Below are 22,633 nucleotides of genomic sequence, written 5' to 3' on the forward strand. Positions count from 1 at the left end.
GCCATTTTGGTTGGTTGGCCGGGTCACTGCACATATTTTTTAAACTAGATACCCCAATGATGATTGTGGCCAAGTTTGGTTTAATTTGGCCGGGTAGTTTCAGAGAAGAAGATTTTTGTAAAAGTTAACGCAGGGCGACGACGGACGCCGGACGCCAAGTGATGGGAAAAGCTCACTTGGCCCTTCGGGCCCGGTGAGCTAAGAATGACATATTGTTTGACTATTGTTCCCCTATTTTTGCCATTTTTATGTATTATGTTTGTTTGTTTTGTTCACAAATTTTTATCAATATAATGGAATATTATACTACTGTCATACACATGATAGGTTTAGCTGGCTATAAATACAGGCTTAATACTTAATTCTACATAAGGCAATTCCTGTACCAAGTAAGTACATGAATATATGACAATTAATGACAAGTAACAATATATAACAATTGTTTTTATTCAACATAAGGCCATTCCTGTACAATGTAAGTACATGAATATATGACAATTGTTTTTATTCAACATAAGGCCATTCCTGTACAATGTAAGTACATGAATATATGACAATTGTTGTTTATTCTACATAAGGCCATTCCTGTACAATGTAAGTACATGAATATATGACAATTGTTGTTTATTCTACATAAGGCCATTCCTGTATAATGTAAGTACATGAATATATGACAATTGTTGTTTATTCTACATAAGGCCATTCCTGTACAATGTAAGTACATGAATATATGACAATTGTTGTTTATTCTACATAAGGCCATTCCTGTACAATGTAAGTACATGAATATATGACAATTGTTTCTTATTCTACATAAGGCCATTCCTGTACAATGTAAGTACATGAATATATGACAATTGTTGTTTATTCAACATAAGGCCATTCCTGTACAATGTAAGTACATAAATATATGACAATTAATGACAAGTAACAATATATGACAATTGTTTTTATTCAACATAAGGCCATTCCTGTACCAAGTAAGTACATGAATATATGACAATTGTTTTTATTCAACATAAGGCCATTCCTATACAATGTAAGTACATGAATATATGACAATTGTTCTTTATTCTACATAAGGCCATTCCTGTACAATGTATGTACATGAATATATGACAATTGTTGTTTATTCTACATAAGGCCATTCCTGTACAATATATGTACATGAATATATGACAATTGTTGTTTATTCTACATAAGGCCATTCATGTACCAAGTAAGTACATGACTATATGACAATTGTTTTGATTCGTTTTAATGTGTTTGACCTTTAAGTTCTGCCATTTGTTAAGAAAATCTCCGAATAAACTTTTTCTTTGAGTTTGGTGTTTTTGTTATTTTACATTTTACTCTTTACTTTAGATGTACAAATACGATGCTTTTAGATAGGTTGGCCTGTTAGGTTCAAACTGTCGATGTTTTGTTTTTTGTTTGTTTTGTTTGGGGGGGGGGTTCAATTGATAAAAACAAGAACATTTCTTAATTTATTTTTGTTCCATAAGGACTCGTCAAAAGTTTATACATATATAAACAAGAAAAAGACACTACTTAAACACACAAACAGTGATAAAATAACCACATCAAAAACACAATGTAAATCTTAATTTTATAAGAGATGAATAAACATGATCAAGTCACAAAATATGCTAAGGACTTTTATATACACATCTAAGATGATTGAATACAAGGAGAAATATATTATGTGAAATTAATATTATGGGATTCTTATAATTGTTGCAAAATCTTTTTGGACAAGATTATTAATATATAGACATTAACATGTTCATATTGTACCAATAGAAATATCTTATAAATGAACGAACGAATGAGTTCAGAAAAAATACAAACTATACCAATTTTGATATTGGTGATGAAATAAACAGTTGTTTTTTTTAAATAATTCAATTTCAATTTACAAACTCGACTTCTTTTTAATAAAACAAGATGTTCAAAACAGAAAAAAACAACTCATAAAACATTCCATTTGGCTAGAGATCAATAAATGTTTTTTGACGTTTAATTTCTTCTGTAACACTTTTAAATATTTGTGAACATAATATAATAAAACATTTACCACTGATCTGTTAGGACAAAAAATCCTGTTTCTGATGGATGAAAGATAAAAACATTACACAGATCAGATGCATTATGTCAGAAACACTAGTTGTGGAAAACCATGTTATATAGCAACAACTACATTTACATAATTAGAGCATATTGTTGCATTTTTGTTAAAAACTCTATTTATGAAGATATTTGTATTTACAAATGTACATTTAAAAGAAGTTGTTTGATAAACACCATGTACAACAAAAAAATCAAAAACAGTATGTATTCTTAAATTATATTATTTATAGCATGTATGAAGAGTTGACATATCTCTACTTGTAACTGCTGTGTTTTCTATTTCATCTGCAAGATCTGCATACACGGAGTCTTTTCGTAAAGCTGTGAGAAATTCAATATATCCCTGTTCATGTTTACGAAACAATAATGTCATTAACGTTCTGTTCTTTTCCTGAGTGGTTTTACCAGTTTCAATCTTTTCCCCTTCATCAATTGACACCACCTCTCTTGATATTAGATGATCTACTATGTTCTTATGATGTATACTAGTGATAATCTTGAGGTAATTCTTCTGTAGACGAACTTTATACAACGGAATATTCCAGTCTGATAAACCTACAAAATATAAAAAGCTTTGTTTCTCAAAAGTGACTTAAAATATAAACAATAATCAGGCTTGGTGAATACTAGGACTATTTTACTAACGGGACTGGAAACTGATCGGTCTGTTGAGATTTTATTGTCCCAATAGCGGATTAGTGATTTTCTGTTTTGATTATGAGATTATCGTGTCACGTGGTTGATTAGATTCGTACATGTAAACAATTGATTTCAGCACATGAACATGTTAGCATGTGTATACCGTTACAATATTATATCAGCTGAAGCTGTTCGTGTGGATTCAAATTTAAAAAAATATATAATTATAGGAACAAACAATTTAAACCATATGAATTATTTAATTATTTTAACAAACTGAATATATTTACTAGAAAGAAATGATTTTATATGGGGATGAACTAATAGTAGTAATGCAGATTTAAAAGTAGGAATTTCAAGTTAAGATCTTCAATATTTTAACATAATCATCAAAGTTCTTTTGAAAGTTAACTACTTTCTATCTTATTAAAAAAATATATAGAATTAGTCAATTAGTGTAGTTGAAAACAAATATGGTCAAAATGGCGGCGCTTTACTTGATCGCTAAGGAAACAAAGCATGGACGGTTGATATATCTTAATTAATCTTAATAAAAAACAAATACAATGTAGTGAGCAATTGAAATCTATCTCGACAATTTCAGTTCAAAATTAAACCCTATAATTACAGTAACCCGGGTCTCTTAAAATTTTCCAATAGCCTCATTGTTTTCTTATTTTCGTGTTTACACATACATGTCTTAAAAATACATATAGCTTGACTTCTCTTTGATAAGAAATACTATAAAACATGTTCATGTGTTTTTTCTGTTCATTATTTTTTCAAAATGTGTAGTACATGGGGATATCGATCTCGATTATTTATTTTATGGGGATTACACTGATGTTGATACTGGCGATTGTTCTGACCATGATGTGCCATTGACCTTATCAAAGATAGCTAACACAGTATCCTGTCCCGTTCATTCTCAAGTGACTTAAAATACCTCAAAGTAAGTTATAAAGTATGAATATTTATTGTTTTACCAATGAAGTAACCCTACCCTAAGCATGCAGAAATTATCAAGATTATACCTTCATTCTCAACTGGAACCAATGCTGCATTTTGGCTAATTTCTTGTGAATCACATTTCAAATCATTTGCAAGCTCTTCATATCCATAGGTATTTAATCCATCAACAAGTACACCATACGCAGGTTCTCTCCTTTTAATCACAATATCAAGCAACGCTTTGTTCTGATCATCTTGTCCAGCATGTTGTTCAATACGGTGTCTGTCATCTATTGATAACACCAAATTAGTCATCATATGGTCTAAAATCTGGGTTATTTGTATGTCATGTATGATTCTGTTCTTGTTTTCTCTGATTCTATCTGTAAATGAATATATCGGTTTATTAACAAAAAAAAATAGTGGATCATCAAGTAAAGCAATGCTTACAATTATCCTACATTATTTTAATGCCTCAACTGTTGTTGCCCGAAAAACAGGATTATTTATAAGAAAAAACGTCATTAAATGTATACAAATTTTAAATTCATTTCAGTGTCTTTCGAAATTTAAAGTAATGTGTCTGATCTGTGGTTGGTTTGTTGTCTTTTTGGCACATTCCTTATTTCCATTCTCATTAGTATTGCATGAGAGGAAAAACAAAACAAATGTCAGTATATTATATTGATGTCAAGCAGTTCAGAAAGAATCATCATGCAAAATATTCAGTATGGAATGGACGGATGACAAAAACACCCCTTCCAGTTTGTGTATCTTTCTGTTTTTTCTGCAGCAAGTGTTTTCCGAGCTGTCATCACTTGGCGTTTTTTAGCAAGTATTAGTTAAATAGTGAACAAGGTCTGGTTAAGCGTTTAAATAATATGTCAGACAAAAGGGGTAGAGGAGAGATGTGTGCTTAACCATATGGTGAAGTACAATAGACACACTTTGTTTTATATATTTCCCTGATTGTATGTAATTTCATTCAACAAACATAACGTCAGTGGCATTGTATAATAAAACTATGTTAGCACTGATTATATATATTTCTGTTATGAATCTATGATATACATATTTCCTGTACTGAATACCTGATTTAAATAATATCGCATGTAGTGGGTTTTTTTTTATTAACTCAGACCGTTCATAAAGTATTACCTGTAACAATTTCTACTGCTTTAAGTGTATTGGGATCAACATCCTTTACAACCTCCTTTAAACACCTTACTCCTTTACCAATATTTACAAAAGCTTGCTCAAGTACCCGTATTGTAGGCTTCACTGTTCTGTCTTTCCTCCATGTAAACAACACTTCCTTATTCTGTGCTGTCAAATCACAATCATATTTCTCTTTGATACTCTCTATCTCTTCTACAGACAGTCCAAGTTCTATTCCTAGTTGAAATACTATCTTGCCAATCAGTGGTGTTAATCTATCTAAAATCTCATCTGATGGAATACAATCTAAAATATCGTCAGGAATACCTATGTAAAATAAAAAAAAATAAGATAATCTACAGTGAATTTTCCAAAACTTAATCAAAGACTTGATAGTTAGTGCTACGTTACCCTGATTGTTTTTTGTACAGCAATGCAATATCAATATTAAAGTTAAATGTGTGTTATGTTGTGAGAACTTGATATAGTCATGATAGTGTTTTGGTCTTGCAGTCATGTTTGATGGTGGAGTAATTATGCTGCAAACATCAAGGAATACTCCCTAGAAGTTTTGTTGAAATTGGTTCAATAGTTTGTCTTGTAGAAGTTTGTTTTAAAAATCGACGAAAATAGGATAGTGTATCAATAAACTGTTGACAGAGATAATCTTTCGCATAGTTTACGTCGTTTAATATTGCAATTATCAACATTTCCACTGAACTATCAAATTACAAAAAAATGCGAAAAATACATTGTTTCTCAGTCAATGTCAACCGGTTTTTGATGATGAGAATTCAACAATTTTTAAACACGGATCTATGAACTGCACACCCTAGTCTCATATCTTAGATGATTTGTCAGATTGAACATACTTTTGACCCTTATATCATAGACTAGATATGGAAGTCATTTCAGATCAACTTAGGGAACTTCCACATGTCTGATACATCTGAACCTTAACATTTTAAAAACAAAAATGTCTGTGTTCCCATTGTTTGGTGTCGACTAGATGCAGCTGATGTTTGAAAAGAAGAAGAAAATATATATTGCTGATTTCAGATGACAGACGTGAAAATGACACAAACTGGTAACAATTGCTCTCATCGGTTATAGGAAGGTATAAGAATATGAGAGGAGGACTACAAAATATGAGCATTCATTTATTGCACTTATTACCTCTCTGATATGACTAAAACACAATAACGAAACAGTTGACCAATGAACCACTAAAATGAGGTCAAGGTCAACTCAAACCAACCAGACTGGCATCAATTTATTACAGATATTCCATACACAACTGCTTAAAGTATTTGAGAAACGGACCTTATCGTGTTAACCTTAATCACTGATCCATGAAATGCAGTCGAAGGCAACATAAAGGTAGGCGAAACAGAAAGTCTTTATTATAATATCATATACAGACCTTAATATATCACAGTACTTACTAGATTTAACTTGCTTTATCCGCCTTACCTGCAAATATAACAATATCAAACTATAGGTTCTCAAGAGCCTGTGTATCTTACCTGTATCTACTGTAGTTTTAAGAAATCAAGTAAAATAAGGTTATAATCATAATCTATAGTATTACATATTATAGATTATTAGATGTTATATATTATTAGAACCTATTAAAATGGTTAAAATAATAACAATAAAACGTAAAATTTCCTTAAAATTACTAATCGACGGACAGCAAATCAACAATGGATTGTCTGAACATTTCAGGGTAGATAAATCTAATCCTGATGAACATGTCCACCTGATGTTAGATGTACTGTAAATCTAAATACACGGTTAGATTTGGCATATCAAAGAACCCCAATAGTTCATTTTTTGATGAAATCAAACGTTTAATGTTGGACCCTTTTGGCCCCTAATTCCTAAACTGTTTGGACTTAAACTCCCAAAATCAATCCAAACTTTCCTTTTGTGGTCATAGACCTTATTTTAAAATTTCATAGATTTCTGTTTACTAATACTAAAGTTATTGTGCAAAAACCAAGAAAAATGCTTATTCGTGCCCTTTTTGGCCCTAATTCCTGAACTGTTGGGACCAAAACTCCAAAAATCAATCCCAAACCTCCTTTTATTGTCATAAACCTTCTGTTTAAATTTCATAGATTTCTATTTTCTTTACTAAAGTTAAAGTGCGAAAACCAAATGTCTTCGGACGACGCCGACGACGCCGACGTCATACCAATATACGACCAAAAAATTTCAATTTTTGCGGTGGTATAAAAATCTACTATAACTTCTCCAGGTTGTTTTTTTTGACAAATTTAGTCATATTGACTTATTTTAGAATGATATTTTGGTAAACATTATTGCTATTTACAGCTTTGATAATATATTTAATAATAATCTGGGACAACAACCCATCAACAGTGTGTCTGAAATTTTAGAACAGATAACACTAAACCTAATGAACATGTTAACCCTGTGACAGATGTGTTCTTAATGCTTTTGTTTCATAGAGATAATCCAAAAACTGCATTTCCGCCCTATGTTCTATGTTTACCTATGTCAGCGATGTTGGTTGGCAGGCAGGGACATCAAACATATGCATTTGTCTTTGTTTTAAATACTACAATTATGATTGTGGCCAAGTTTTTCTTATACTTAATCCATGTGTGTCAGAGAAGAAAATTTATTTAAAAGATAATGACGGACGCCAAGTAATGAGAAAAGCTAACTTAACTCACAGACTTGGCTCTGTGGATCAAGTGAGCGAAATATATGTCTAGGTAGATTAACACGTGGTCAAGTATGTTCAAACAAGGTCGAATACGGTTCAGACTAGTACGAGTATGGTTCAGACTAGGTCGAGCGCTCAGACGCATACAAAATGTTGATTTCTGGTCGGGTAAAGGTTGAGTACAAGTTCTGCCTGTTAAATATTATGCAGGCTACAGTCGAATATTATTCAGTAAATATCAGACCAATTCGGACTGGTCAATAAAAATCAGTACAGTCGAGTTGATATACACCATTTTAAACTTTCACTAGTTTGTACATGTAGTGTCAAGTCTGCATTGTTAATTCTTTTTACAAAATTGTTTGTAATTTCTATATACATTTTACAATGCAGTACGATGTAAATCAAATGCACAGCTTGGGTCAAATCGGTGAAAAAAAAAATTGACAGATAATGTCCTCTTGAGAATAACTACATCTTCCCAAGCATAATACAACATGCAGAAATGATTTGACAACTTTCCAACATTGTAGACGAGAATAAAATTCATTACAAAAAGCTGTTTTGTTGATCTTATATTGCTGATCATTTAGTCTGTTAAGTTTCTCTATATTTTTTAGTTTTTGCTCAAACTCAAAACAAGATCAACAAAATCCTAATTTAAAGGCAAATTTTCCTTCTAAGGGTGGTAGTCTATTTTCGGTGTAACACTCATATAAACGTCCGGTCTCTAATCGACGTCCCTTTTTAAAATGGACGTTTCAAAAGAATAACATTCTAAATTTATGGTCAATATTACAACCCTCTATTTGCATGATTGTTTTGTTATAAAATGTACGTCAAATATTTTGCTTCTCTATTCAACATCCGTTCTATAGACTTGTCGTATTGAAATCACACCTTCCTTAATAGATTGGCTAAACCTAAAACTCAAGAAGTTGTTGAAACATATTAAGTACTACATGTACTAAATCATAATATTTTCTATTATGACAAAAAAAAGCTATAAATTATTAAGGACAATAGCTTAATCAAGTAGTCATCAGGCAATATCATCCAAATTTTCTTCATTGCAGATCTTGGCTATATATAATTTTCCTTTCTTTTCTATCTACTTATTTTAGTGTTTAGATATCAATCAAAAACGCATAACTGGTAAACATTTTCATCAAAGGACAATCACCCTATAAGGAATTAACTGACGATTTCGACCGTTGAACTTATCTGTATAGCTTAATTGTCTTGCTGATCATTTCGGCAAATCAAAGATGTTCTCTATATATCTTAGTCTTAAAATAAAAGGCAAACATGGAAAAGGAGATAAAATTTGTCATGTAAGGGCAATTACTCCTATAAAAAAGTTGTCTGACAATGATGAATAATATGAGTTTTGTGGTAATAAGTATTGTTGTAAGTTTCATAAAAATTGGTTGGGGCAAATTTAAGTAAGAGGACTTAAACAAACAAAATCAGCAATTTCAATTTGTAAAGGAGTATTACTCTACATGATCAGTTAAAGTGACACTCCAAAAATTATAAGTTGATCTGTGTTTTAAAGTATTTAGAATTGTGTATAAGTTTCATAACAATTGGTTGAAGCTAACTTAAATAAGGGAATGGAAATCACAAATTCTGTAATTTTCCATTTGTTAATGAGCATAACTTCAAACAGAACTAGCTAGAGGCTCTAAAGAGCTTGTGTCGCTCACCTTGGTCTATGTGAATATTAAACAAAGGAAGCAGATAAATGCATGACAAAATTGTGTTTTAGTGATGGTGATTTGTTTGTACGTCTTACTTTACTGAACATTCTTGCTGCTTACAGTTATCTCTATCTATAATGAACTTGGCCCAGTAGTTTCAGTGGAAAATGTTAGTAAAAATTTACAAATTTTTATAAAAATTGTTAAAAATTGACTATAAAGGACAATAACTCCTTAGGGGGTCAATTGACCATGTCAGTCAAGTTGACTTATTTGTAAATCTTACTTTGTTGTACATTATTGCTGTTTAAAGTTTATCTCTATCTATAATAATATTCAAGATAATAACCCAAAACAGTAAAATTTCCTTAAAATTACCAATTTAGGGGCAGCAACCCAACAACGGGTTGTTCGATTCGTCTGAAAATTTCAGGGCAGATATATCTTGACCTGATAAACAATTTTACCCCCTATGTCAGGTTTGCTCTAAATGCTTGGTTATTGATTTATAAGCCAAAAACTGCATTTTACCCCTATGTTCTATTTTTTGCCATGGCGGCCATCTTGGTTGGTTGGCCGGGTCACCGGAAACATTTTTTAAACTAAATACCCCAATGATGATTGTGGCCAAGTTTAGAATAGTTTGGCCCAGTAGTTTCAGAGGAGAAAATTTTTGTAAAAGATAACTAAGATTTACGAAAAATGGTTAAAAATTGACTATAAAGGGTAATAACTCCTAAAGGGGTCAACTGACCATTTCGGTCATGTTGACTTATTTGTAAATCTTACTTTGATGAACATTATTGCTGTTAATACTTTATCTCTATCTATAATAATATTCAAGATAATAACCAAAAACAGTAAAATTTCCTTAAAATTACCAATTTAGGGGCAGCAACCCAACAACGGGTTGTCCGATTCATCTGAAAATTTCAGGGCAGATATATCTTGACCTGATAAACATTTTTACTACTGTCAGATTTGCTCTAAATGCTTTGATTTTTGAGTTATAAGCCAAAAACTGCATTTTACCCCTATGTTCTATTTTTAGCTGTGGCGGCCATCTTGGTTCGATGGCCGGGTCACCGGACACATTTTTTAAACTAGATACCCCAAAGATGATTGTGGCCAAGTTTGGATTATTTTGGCCCAGTAGTTTCAGAGGAGAAGATTTGTGTAAAAGATTACTAAGATTTACGAAAAATGGTTAAAAATTGACTATAAAGGACAATAACTCCTAAAGGGGTCAACTGACCGTTTCGGTCAAGTTAACTTATTTGTAAATCTTACTTTGTTGAACATTATTGCTGTTAACACTTTATCTCTATCTATAATAATATTCAAGATAATAACCAAAAACAGTAAAATTTCCTTAAAATTACCAATTTAGGGGCAGCAACCCAACAACGTGTTGTCCGATTCATCTGAATATTTCAGGGCAGATATATCTTGACCTGATAAACATTTTTACCCCCATGTCAGATTTGCTCTAAATGCTTTGGTTATTGATTTATAAGCCAAAAACTGCATTTTACCCCTATGTTCTATTTTTAGCCATGGCGGCCATCTTGGTTGGTCACCGGAAACATTTTGTAAACTAGATACCCCAATGATGATTGTGGCCGAGTTTGGATTAATTTGGCCCAGTAGTGTCAGAGGAGAAGATTTTTGTACAAGTTAACGACGACAGACGACGGAGGACGACGACGGACGCCGACGGACGACGGAAGCAAAGTGATGGGAAAAGCTCACTTGGCCCTGTGGGCTAGGTGAGCTAAAAATTAAATGGTTGAGGAAAACTAAATTTAGAATCTGGAAATCAATTTTGGGACGTACGGACAAACGAACGGGAGTAAAACTTCATGCAACCTCCGCTACCGCGGGGGCGTAGAGGCAGCATAAAAAACTGATGGCAGAATTTATTGATACAGTCATCCCTTCGTAAATTTTACGGAGGCCATCACGAGTTGGTTGACCGTTATGGAATAACCGTTTCAAAAATGATATCAGATATGTTCCTTATGTCATAACTACAATCCCCTTCCCTTTCATGAATATGACTATTTACTGGATTTGTTAAAGCATAAACAACCTGGCGGTTCCACATGTGGAGCAGGATCAGCTTACCATTATGGAGCCTCCGAGATTACCCCCAGTTTTTGGTGGTGTTCGTGTTGCTTATTCTATCGTTTTATATTTTGTGTCATGTGTACTATTGTTTGTCCGTTTGTCTTTTTTTCATTTTCAGCCATGGCATTGTCAGTTTATTTTTGATTTATGAGATTGAGACAATCCATTATTATTTGTGAAGTAGACACTAAATATGTATCTATAAGGTTTTGGTATTTTCAAATGAACTTTTTGATGTCAAGGTCAGACGAATACTGCAGGACAGAAATGTACACCTTAAAACCAGTTATATGGATAAATCTGTTGTAGAGTTGTCACTGACTCAGACGTACTTATAAATATAATTATTTCTGTGACTGTATCTTGCATTAATTTGTAAGATCCTTTAATATAGATAATTGAGCTGATCTGTAACAATAACATCTCCATGCCTTATATATCATGTACTGTATTACGACGCTAGATTAAAACTGACGAGGAAAGGTAGCACCTGGCCACCAAAGTTTTATTTACGAGAAGCCAAGGTGGTCGTGTGGGCTAGCGCACCGGATACAGTGCAGGCGATTTGGTGTCACGATATCTCAGTAGCATGGGTTAAAATCCCAGCAAAGGGAAGAACAAAAAATTTGCGAAAGCAAATTAACAGATCTAACATTGTTGGGTTGATGTTTAGAAGAGTTGTAGATACATAATGTACACAGCCATGTATCACAATCAATGCTGGTGATGCGATGGATAAATCTGTATATATACAGTAAGAAAGCAAATTTACAGATCTAACATTGTTAGGTTGATGTTTAGACGAGTTGTATATATAAAGTACGATACATACAACTGACCACACCGTATATCAAATATAGTTATATACACAATATATAAAAAAGATAAATACAACTGCACCAGTCCACTGCAGTAATAACTTACCACACATAATTTATGTTGTGTTATTTCCATTTCTCTCAATCCGTTGTCCACTTCTGTGAATCGTATTTCATCATTCTCTTTCAAATGCATCAGTGTGAAAAACTTAACAAGCTGTGCATTTCCTGGGTAATTGTATTCCATATCATTCCATACCATCTCTTCCATTCAAAGATGGAGAGCCAAATCGTGAAGCATGCGTGTCTCACAATTAACAGACAGCCGGAACAATTCTTTGTCACTTGGAATCTGAGATAATGCATCTTCACTCAAACCTAATATTAAATCAAGAACACATAAGCTTTGTCAATAAAGTACGTTAATATATACACTGAGATAAGTTATAACTATTCAACATTGGAAGTTATTCAGTACGCAATATTAGCAACATATGTAGTAATCTTATCATAATTACTTTGAACTTATGTTCACAAAATACACAACAAGTGTTATCTGATATATAGCATATACTTTAATCTATTGATATCTATCATACAAATTTACTATTAAGATATATAGGATATATAAAAGTAGTTTACAGCAATTAATCTAAACTTAACTTGCAAAACAGAAGAATGTAAGATACTAGAGGAACAGTCAAACTCATAGATTGAAAATAAAGTGACCAACTCCATCGCTAAAATAAAAAAGACCAACAGACAAATATTAGTACAGAAGACACAACTTCAATAACTAAAGACTAAGCAACATGAACTTCACCAAATCATATACTTTAAATGTAAGGTTCCAGTACATGTATTTTATGTAGTTGTTAATTCAAAAGGTAAACATGTATTGCTTTTCTACTTATGTTCAAATATTGTGTAATCGTTATCAGCACGAAAGCACACCATTAGCAAGTTTATGAAATGAAATATGAAGTACATGTATTTTATGTAGTTGTTAACTCAAAGGGTACAAATGTATTGCTTTTCCACGGATGTTCAAATATTGTGTAATCGTTATCAGCACGAAAGCACACCATTAGCAAGTTTATGAAATGAAATATGAAGTACATGTATTTTATGTAGTTGTTAACTCAAAGGGTACAAATGTATTGCTTTTCTACTTATGTTCAAATATTGTGTAATCGTTATCAGCACGAAAGCACACCATTAGCAAGTTTATGAAATGAAATATGAAGTACATGTATTTTATGTAGTTGTTAACTCAAAGGGTACAAATGTATTGCTTTTCCACGGATGTTCAAATATTGTGTAATCGTTATCAGCACGAAAGCACACAATTAGCAAGGTTTATGACATGAAATATGAAGTAAATGTATTTTATGTAGTTGTTATCTCAAAAGGTAAAAATGTATGCTTTTTCACGGATGTTCAAATATTGTGTAATCGGTATCAGCACGAAAGCACACCATTAGCAACTTAATAGCAAGGTTTATGACATGAAATATGAAATTGGATATTTTCATACTAGTAAGTTAAATGCTAAATGTTAAATGTTAAACCTTGTCAATAATCTGCTATTGCAGAGAGATAAATGATACATTTACCTGGACAATTAGCATCACACTGCTTTTGTTCCTGCAAAATAGAAAATAACTTTACAAGTATTCGTATAACTCCTGTAAGCAACCTACTTGCTCATCGGTCCACAAAAATACATTTCACTTTGTAAAATGTGTGAAACTAATGACACAAACACATATAATAAAAAAATATACAATATTGGCAAATGCTAATAGTTACTACAAGCAAAGTCAAGTAAATATTATCAATATCAATCTGCTCATCTACCTTACAAAAAAAGGTTAAACAAAAAGATGTCATATCAACAATATCATCCTTTGTTCCTCTGTCTGATACATTTTATGTTTAGTTACTATCATACCAACATCAGCAAGTTGGTACAGATATAAATTTGTCTCTGAATGTATGAACATGTTTACATAACAACTTAAAAGAGCTTGGTATGTGGCATATAGTTTGCTACTTGTTGAAGGCCTTAGGTGCTGAATTTTACGTCATTTGGTTTATGATGAAGAATTGTCATGTTGAAAATCATATACGATATCTTATTTCTTATATAGAGCTGAAAAATTGAATGTCTAACATACATGTATAATGCAAATATAATACCAATGTTCTGCAATAAGAGAACTTGGCGACATATGCGGAGGCTTAGACATACAATTCTAAATATCTCTCATGTATGTACCAATAAAAGTATATAAATACCCTTTTCTTGTTCCAAATACTCCAGTTAGTTTTAATGGTTTCACCGTGTTCACAAAAACATTCCTCAGCTTCTGAAACCATCTTGTGTTCTGATGTGAAACAGTTTAGTTTCGAGCAGGAATACTCGGTGTGGAAAGGTAACTTGCTGCTGGCTTTACAATGGATGGAAGACTGATAAAATTCGGAAATTCTCTCTAAAGTAACAAACAAACAATCCCGGACACTGGTGGCTATATCAGGTATTATCAAACCCTTGGAGCGCTTGTGGACTAGGTGCAATAAGATCTTATTTCCTTCTACGCAGACAACAATATCATGCTCTTTATCAACTGATAACCCAACAAACCCCGAAAACATAAGTTTCCTTCCTCTGTATTGTTTTAATGTCCACATACTGAGACATGCGCATATTAGACGGTTTGGTAAGGCTGGAGGTATGATGGTTCCTTTGAAAACAAAGGCCAAACTAACAGTCCTCTCTGGTGTAAATTCTTGTAACAAGAAATCTGTATCATTTCTTTGGGTAAGCATACAGGGTACAAAGAAGTGTTCTACTGGTAGCCGGTTTCCTGTTGTTGTATCATATCTACGCTGTTCGGATACGATATCAAGGTGTATCAGCATATCGAATATGTACTCTTTAAATGGTAAAATCTGACAAAATTCTTTTTGTTCCCAAATCTGGTAGAGGTCTACTTTTTGTATCATTCCATTTTTTGACATCTTCTTGAAGGTTTTTCTTGTTTTATCTTCTTTTGGCCAGAATTCAACATCTATGAAAATGAAAATAAATCAATCTTATGACTTCAAATCAAAACTAGAGGCTCTGAAGAGCCTGTGTCACTCACCTTGGTCAACACAGGACACAGATGGATTCATGACAAAATTGTGTTTTAGAGATGGAGTTGTGTTTTTAGATCTAACTTTACTTAACATTCTTGCTTACAATTATCTCTATTTATAATGAACTTGGCCCAGTAGTTTCAGTGGAAAATATGAGTGAAAATCTACACATTTTATGAAAATTTTTTAAAATTGACTATAAAGGGCAATAACTCCTTAGGGGGTCAATTGACCATTTTGGTCGTGTTGACTTTTTTTTAGGTCTGACTTTGCTGTACATTATTGCTGTTTACAGTTTATCTCTTTCTATTATAGTATTCAAGGTAATAACCAAAAACAGCAAAATTCCTTAAAATTACCAATTCAGGGACAGCAACCTAACAATTGGTTAGTCGTTTCATCTATTAATTCCAGGGCAGATACATCTTTACCTAATAAACAGTTTCACTTCCTGTCAGATTTGCTCTAAATGCTTTGGTTTTTGAGTTATAAGCCAAAAACTGCATTTAACTCATATGTTCTATTTTTAGACATGGTGGCCAACTTGGTTAATTGGCCGAGTTACTGGACACATTTTTTGAACTAGATACCCCAATGCTGATTATGGCCAAGTTTGGTTTAATTCGGCCCAGTAGTTTCAGAGGAGAAGGTTTTTCTAAAAGATTACTAAGATTTACGAAAAATGGTTAAACATTGACTATAAAGGGCAATAACTCCTAAAGGGGTAAAATGACCATTTCGGTCATGTTGACTTATTTGTAAATCTTACTTTGCTGAACATTATTGCTGTTTACAGTTTATCTCTATCTATAATCATACTCAAGATAATAACCAAAAACAGCAAAATTTCCTTAAAATTACCAATTCAGGGGCAGCAACCTAACAAGGGGTTGTCCAATTCATCTGAAAATTTCGCGGCAGATAGATCTTGACCTGATAAACAATTTTACTATGTCAGATTTGCTCTCAGTGCTCTGGTTTTTGAGTTATAAGCCAAAAACTGCATTTTACCCCTATGTTCTATTTTTAGCCATGGCGGCCATCTTGGTTGGTTCGCCCGGTCACCGGACACATTTTTTAAACTAGATACCCCAATGATGATTGTGGCTAAGTTTGGTTAAATTTGGCTGAGTAGTTATAGAGAAGAAGATTTTTGTAAAAGTTAACGACGAAGGACGACGGATGAGGGACGCCAAGTGATGAGAAAAGCTCACTTGGCCTTTCGGGCCAGGTGACCTAATACAAAATTTACTTATATTAAAAGGTACTACGAAATTTATACTGCTCACTTAGGTCAGGACATGAAAACAACACTATTTTGATACTTCAAAATAATGTCCTATTTTAGGAGTAATTAAACTTTCTTTATAAAAGGTATTCCATGATCAAAATAGAATCCTTTCTCATTTTGAAGAACATAATTACCCCATTACAAATATTTTATTTAGAAACCATGTAGTTCTCTAGTTATACCTACACGTTAATAACTATGAAATATCAGTTTCAGTTTTGACTTTAAAATTTGCAATCATGTTTTACAAAACGTAAGTTAAAACCTCCATCCTATCCAGAGGATATAAACATAATAAAATAGTTAGCTATAATCGAACAAGAATTAGTGACGCTATGAATACCTAAAGAAAAGATTAATTTTGACTAATTGTATAATAAAAAGTTCTTACAAAGTTTTAAAGATAAGTGAAAGTCACCAGTTAACAATACCCAGTGCTCTAAATGTCTGGTAAACAATATCATGAATATTTGAGTATGTTGTTGTTTTACTACTAATTTTTATTATATCTCATTGTAAGTATTTACACACCAGTAATAAAAGATCTCATAACTTCCACCATAAGAAGGGGACTGATGATAACATTATCTCTCAGTTGTGGGGTGTCAAAATACACAATTTTCCCTAGAGAATGTTGATAATGTAGAAAATCGGTCAGCTGCTCAGGAGACAGGACAGACACCTCACTGATGGCATTTAATTCTTTAACTTCAACCAAAGACAGAATTTGTTTTCCTTCTGCACCAATTCAGCGATCTCGAGCTCCAGTGGAACACATGCATTCGGCATCCTTTCACCCCAACATGGGTGGTCGAATGTAAGTTCTGTAATTGTTTTCTTCAGAACTTCTATTTCTGGGTCAGCTTGATCTTTGGCATTGACAAATATTAGAGGTCTAAGAACCAGATGATGTTTTCCCTCATGGTCTTTAAACAACTCCTCAATTCCACTGTAAAGCTCTTCCCGTCGTGTCTCAACATTCTCCTATTAAAACATAAAAATGTTCCGGATAAATAAACTTGAGGCTGTAAAGAGCATATGTCAAGAACATAATGTTTGTGTATCTTCAATGATGGAACATTCCAACAAGAAAATAGCTGGATTTATCTTAAATCTGCAAAGTAGATATATCTACTCTTACAGGTAAATTATTACACTTTTAACCTTGCTTCTATAATTTAAAAGATACCACTTGTAAAAAAAATAAGTAACATTTAATAGATTGGCAATACACTTCAAACAAGCCAAGAAGGTATTAATAGTTTAGTATAGAGTACTTCAGGATTTGGGTGAAAATACGGAAAATGTTTTATTTGAATTTGCAGTTAAACAAAAATGAACTTCTTTTAAAATAAAGTATGTATCGTAATCATGCATTTCTTCTCCAGATGTGTTATATATCATGTTTTATTTCATCATCTGTTTAACAATGGTATTATGGTTTGGCCTGACACATGACCGAGAAAATATTAATTGTTGAGAAGTGCATCTGGTGCAGTACTACTATTCTTAATAATAAAGCTTCATATTGACAACATGATTGTTGAAATAAAAATAAGTTTAGTTAAACTTTAGCATGTAAACTTTAGCATGTAAACTGATAAATTGTATTTTACGTAAAAAAAACATGACTAAGAGTGGCAGAGCCAACTTATCTCCATGGAAATGAGATGACTATCCAATGGAATATTGATACAATTTCATACCAAAAAATGTTTCCTTATCTATAAGTGGTACTTCATATCTTCTACTTTATTTATAGACCCCGTAATCTGATTTTAAGTGAATTACCCACAATTCAAAAAGGATCTTGTTTTTTTAAAAGTGTAGTTTAACAAAATTTTTGGTCAAGTTAAGATTTATAGACAAAACATCATTATAAGAATACAAGCTCTTATTTAAATATTGAACTCCTTGGAAAATTAAAAAAAAAAATCAAAATAATCAAATGGCAAAATCAAACGCTCACACAATCAATTGTCATATTATTCCTGACTTTGTACAGGCCTTTTCTTATGTCGAAAATGGAGGATTAAACCTGGTTTTTATGCTAGCAATTGGGGCAATTTGTACACATTTCTAAGTTTTCAAAATGACAATAACTTACTACCATAAAGCTTACACTAGATCACTCACCAATGGTACTTTGTCCTTGTGAGTGGCAACAAACAAGATCTTTGGGATGCCTGCATATACAAGCTTACAATAGGTCAGGATGGAATTGACCCAATATTGCAAAAATACTACAAAATAAAATCATATCGGTCGTAAAAGAAGTATAAAAAGGTATATATATATTCTGCATTTTTCATAGTTGTGATACTACACTTTTAAAAGTTTTTCATTGTCTTTTGTCTTGTTAACCCATTATTTAAAAAAAAAAAAAACCACTGAAAACTTAGTCAACCTCATTTATTTAAACAGCTGATAATAGTCTTCCTTTAAGTTGGATTATCTGTCAAAAGGTGACAACTATTTCAGTGTATATGTATATTCTATATTGTTGTATTTGTTCTTCAGACTGTTTTATTAACACATAGTTTAAGGAAGGCATATTAAAACTAGAGGCTCTCAAGAGCCTGTGTCGCTCACCTGTTAATGTGTTTACTGATGTCGGCCATCTTTGTTGGTAGGCGGGGTCATTAGACACTCTTTTTAAAAATAGATACCCTAGTATTATGATTGTGGCCAAGTTTGGTTAAATTTGGCCAAGTAGTTTTAGAAAAGATTTTTATACAAGTTACAAAAATGAGGAAAAGTTGTTTAATATTGACTCTAAAGGGCAATAACTCCTTATGGGGTCCTATAACAATTTTGATCATGCTGACTGATTTGTAGATCTTACTTTGCTGAACATTATTGCTGTTTACAGTTTATCTCTATCTATAATAGTATTCAAGATAATAACCAAAAACTGCAAAATTTTCTTAAAATAACAAATTTAAGGGCAGCAACCCAACAACAGGTTGTCCGATTCAACTGAAAATTTGTGAGGGGATATATCTTATTCTGATGGACATTAAAATCTTGAAAGATTTGCCCTAAATGTCTTGGTTTCAAAGATATCAAGCAAAAACTGCATTTTACCACTATGTTCTAATTTTAGCCATGTCGGCCATTTTGTTTGGTAGGCTGGGTCATCGGACACATTTTTTAAACTATAAACCACAATGATAATTGTCGCCAAGTTTGATTAAATTTGGCAAAGTAGTTTTAGAGAAGAAGATTTTTAGAAAAGTTACAAAAATTGATGAAAAGTTGTTAAAAATTGACTATAAAGGGCAATAACTCCTTAAGGGGTCGACTGGCAATTTTGGTCATGTTGACTTATTTGTAGGTCTTACTCTGCTGAACATTATTGCTGTTTACAGTTTATCTCTATCTATAATAGTATTCAAGATAATAACCAAAAACTGCAAAATTTCCTTAAAATAACCATTTCAGGGGCAGCAACCCAACAACAGGTTATCCGATTCGTCTGAAAATTTCAGGGCAGATAGATCTTCACCTGATTAACAATTTTACCCCATGTCAGATTTGCTCTAAATGCTTTGGTTTTTGAGTTATAAGCCAAAAACTGCATTTTACCCCTATGTTCTATTTTTAGCCATGGCGGCCATCTTGGTTGGTTTGACGGGTCACGCCACACATTTTTCAAACTAGATATCCCAAGGATGATTGTGGCCAAGTTTGGTAGAATTTGGCCCAGTAGTTTCAGAGGAGAAGATTTTTGTAAAAGTTTACAGACGACGGACGACGGACGACGGACGACGGACGCAGGACGACGGACGACGGACGCCAAGTGATGAGAAAAGCTCACTTGACCTTTCAGGTCAGGTGAGCTAAAAAGGTAACAATGCTTAAAACCTGCATACAATTAAAACGTATACAAACTAATATTTCACACCATCAAAATAATGGCCAGTTCAAGTTGCGGTCCTGTTTAAGATTTTAAGGAACAGCCCTTGGATTTTGTGTTTGTTCTAATCGCTATCTTGCTTTTTTGATTATTATTTATGGCCGAGAACACAGTTATTCCGTAGTGCATTTCTTTTAATCAAAAAAATTAAAAATTAAAAAAATCACACCTGTTCTATCCAAAAAGATTTGTATGGTATATATAGTGTACCACTTTTGGGACGAATTATGTCAAAATTATAGAAATATCCATCAGCTCTAACTCAAACTGTGGACAATTAAAGGTTAAGAGGGTCTGTAATTCAGTGTGACAGCTTTATATATACTAATTATCGGCTTTTTTTTAAAATGGACCAAATCCCTACTTTACCAAATCAAATGCTTGCTCGGCACAGTCTGATACCAGGGATGATTCCACTATATAGTTTAGGGCCGCTGAGCGGCCCTTAAATTGGCCAGCGGCCCCAAAAAAATGTACATGAAAATGAATTCCCAATTCAGGAAAATAAAATAAAAATAGATATTTCCGGAAAAGTTTCTGTCACCGATTAAGGCAACTATAATTTTTCATAGTTTGTTGTCAAAACGTTTTAAAATCCGGATAAGAATGCTGTTTACGATCGCATCTTAGTAACAACGATTTAATTATGTCAACATGTGGGAAACAATTTTAGCAGCCGAATACAATTGATTAATATGTTATGGGAGTATTGGATCTTGTAAAAGCAGATCGCCCAGCAGGTTGATACAAATAGGTGTCAAAGCAGACCTCGGCAGAGAGCAAATTCAAATTTTGATATAACATTGATGGATAAGGTTTAATGGACGCCGATCTCGTAAAAGCAGATCGCCCAGCAGAGCCGGTTATATAATATGATGAAAACTTGTTTTGTAAAAGAAATTATTTCCTCAAAAGACAAACGTTTGAGCGTTTTTTGAAAATAATGTTGATATTAGACCATTCATGAAATACGATGTCATCATTATTGAACTATTTCAAAAGTTTTGAAGATGATCCAAATAATTTTAAAGAACACTGGTTCAATGCTTTAAATATCTCATCAATCAAGTATATGAACTTTTGTAATTGCTTTTCTGAATTCGACAATTGACCAGTTCAATTTGAAATCCATTTGAATTCAGGTAAATTTATAGAGATGACCTGCTGTTGAAAAAATACCCGATGAATGATTTTTTTCAGTGGTTTATGTTAGCTGAAATATATATGTTTATGTAATAGGCCTAGGTAACTATAGCTAAGATGATAGACTAGTGCATCAATTGTTCAATGATATTCATGTAATAACAGTAGCCCATCCAGAATTATTCAAAATGTTACAACTTACATGAACATCAGTGTGCAGGTCAAACTTAATAATATACATTTTCCGTTTTTCAGGAAAATAATGTTATTTCGTCTTAGATTTTATGCTTAAAAAATTCCCAATTTGATGTTCAAGGGACCCATTTGAAAACACCTGGAATCATCCCTGGATACGACCGCAGAAGTGGAACCGTGAACAGTTGGGGCAAATTTGGACACAATATTCAAGCTCGATGCTGTCTGAGTTTGGATTGTGATCATTTTTTTTAAATTATATAGGTTTCTGACACCAAATAAATGTAAAAGATCTTAAAAATCTATTCTTAAAACTTTTCAAAAAATTTGGAATTTGAAAATAAAAAAAAAAAAATTAAATATGAACCATTACAAGAGTGCAAATGCTGAAATGTCTCGCCTTCTTTACTAATCATTGATATTATGTTTATAGTCCTAAATATAAAGCTTTATCACAACTGTCACACAAACTTAACATTAACCAAGAAAACTAAACATTGACCAATGAACCATGAAAATGAGGTCAAGGTCAGATAAACCATGCCAGGCAGGCATGTACAGCTAACAATTCTTCCAATAAATTACAACAAATATAGTCGACCTATTGCTTATACATTGTTATAGTTTAAGAAAAACAGACCAAAACACAAAAAACTTAACACTGAGTAATGAACCGTGAAAATGAGTTCAAGGTCAAATAAAACCTGTGCGACT

General features: G+C 32.6%; 2 protein-coding genes and 1 long non-coding RNA gene across 3 annotated transcripts in view; all 3 read right to left on the minus strand.

The window, feature by feature from the left end:
• LOC143084009 (uncharacterized) overlaps positions 1-22,633 on the minus strand; it is a 426,871-nt gene that overhangs the window by 106,315 nt on the left and 297,923 nt on the right. The window lies entirely within an intron of this gene.
• LOC143084008 (uncharacterized) lies at positions 1,476-17,397 on the minus strand. Its single transcript, XM_076260417.1, has 8 exons — positions 17,194-17,397; positions 14,529-15,301; positions 13,844-13,874; positions 12,334-12,605; positions 6,324-6,351; positions 4,879-5,205; positions 3,804-4,103; positions 1,476-2,685 (listed from the first exon to the last, which is right to left on the minus strand). The coding sequence occupies exons 4-8, from the start codon at positions 12,496-12,498 to the stop codon at positions 2,351-2,353; spliced, it is 1,155 nt and encodes a 384-aa protein (XP_076116532.1). The 5' UTR covers positions 12,499-12,605; positions 13,844-13,874; positions 14,529-15,301; positions 17,194-17,397; the 3' UTR covers positions 1,476-2,350.
• Positions 17,359-22,633, minus strand: part of LOC143084095 (uncharacterized) — a 51,510-nt gene continuing 46,235 nt past the window's right edge. Inside the window, exons 8-9 of the mRNA XM_076260502.1 lie at positions 18,799-18,905; positions 17,359-17,646 (exon numbers count right to left, since the gene is read on the minus strand). Coding sequence (XP_076116617.1) covers positions 17,359-17,646; positions 18,799-18,905 — 395 coding nt within the window. The remainder of the gene's footprint in view (positions 17,647-18,798; positions 18,906-22,633) is intronic.

The sequence above is a fragment of the Mytilus galloprovincialis genome, chromosome 7 (genome assembly GCF_965363235.1).
Source record: "Mytilus galloprovincialis chromosome 7, xbMytGall1.hap1.1, whole genome shotgun sequence".
In the NCBI taxonomy this organism is placed as follows: domain Eukaryota; kingdom Metazoa; phylum Mollusca; class Bivalvia; order Mytilida; family Mytilidae; genus Mytilus; species Mytilus galloprovincialis.

Excerpts from the sequence above, each read along its gene's own strand:
- LOC143084008 (XM_076260417.1), bottom strand. The coding sequence starts at position 12,498 with ATGGAAGAGATGGTATGGAATGATATGGAATACAATTACCCAGGAAAT. Across the intron at positions 6,352-12,333 it reads CACAACATAAATTATGTGTG|GTAAGGCGGATAAAGCAAGT; the intron begins GTAAGTTATTAC and ends TTATATTTGCAG. Across the intron at positions 2,686-3,803 it reads GGTTCCAGTTGAGAATGAAG|GTTTATCAGACTGGAATATT; the intron begins GTATAATCTTGA and ends TATATTTTGTAG.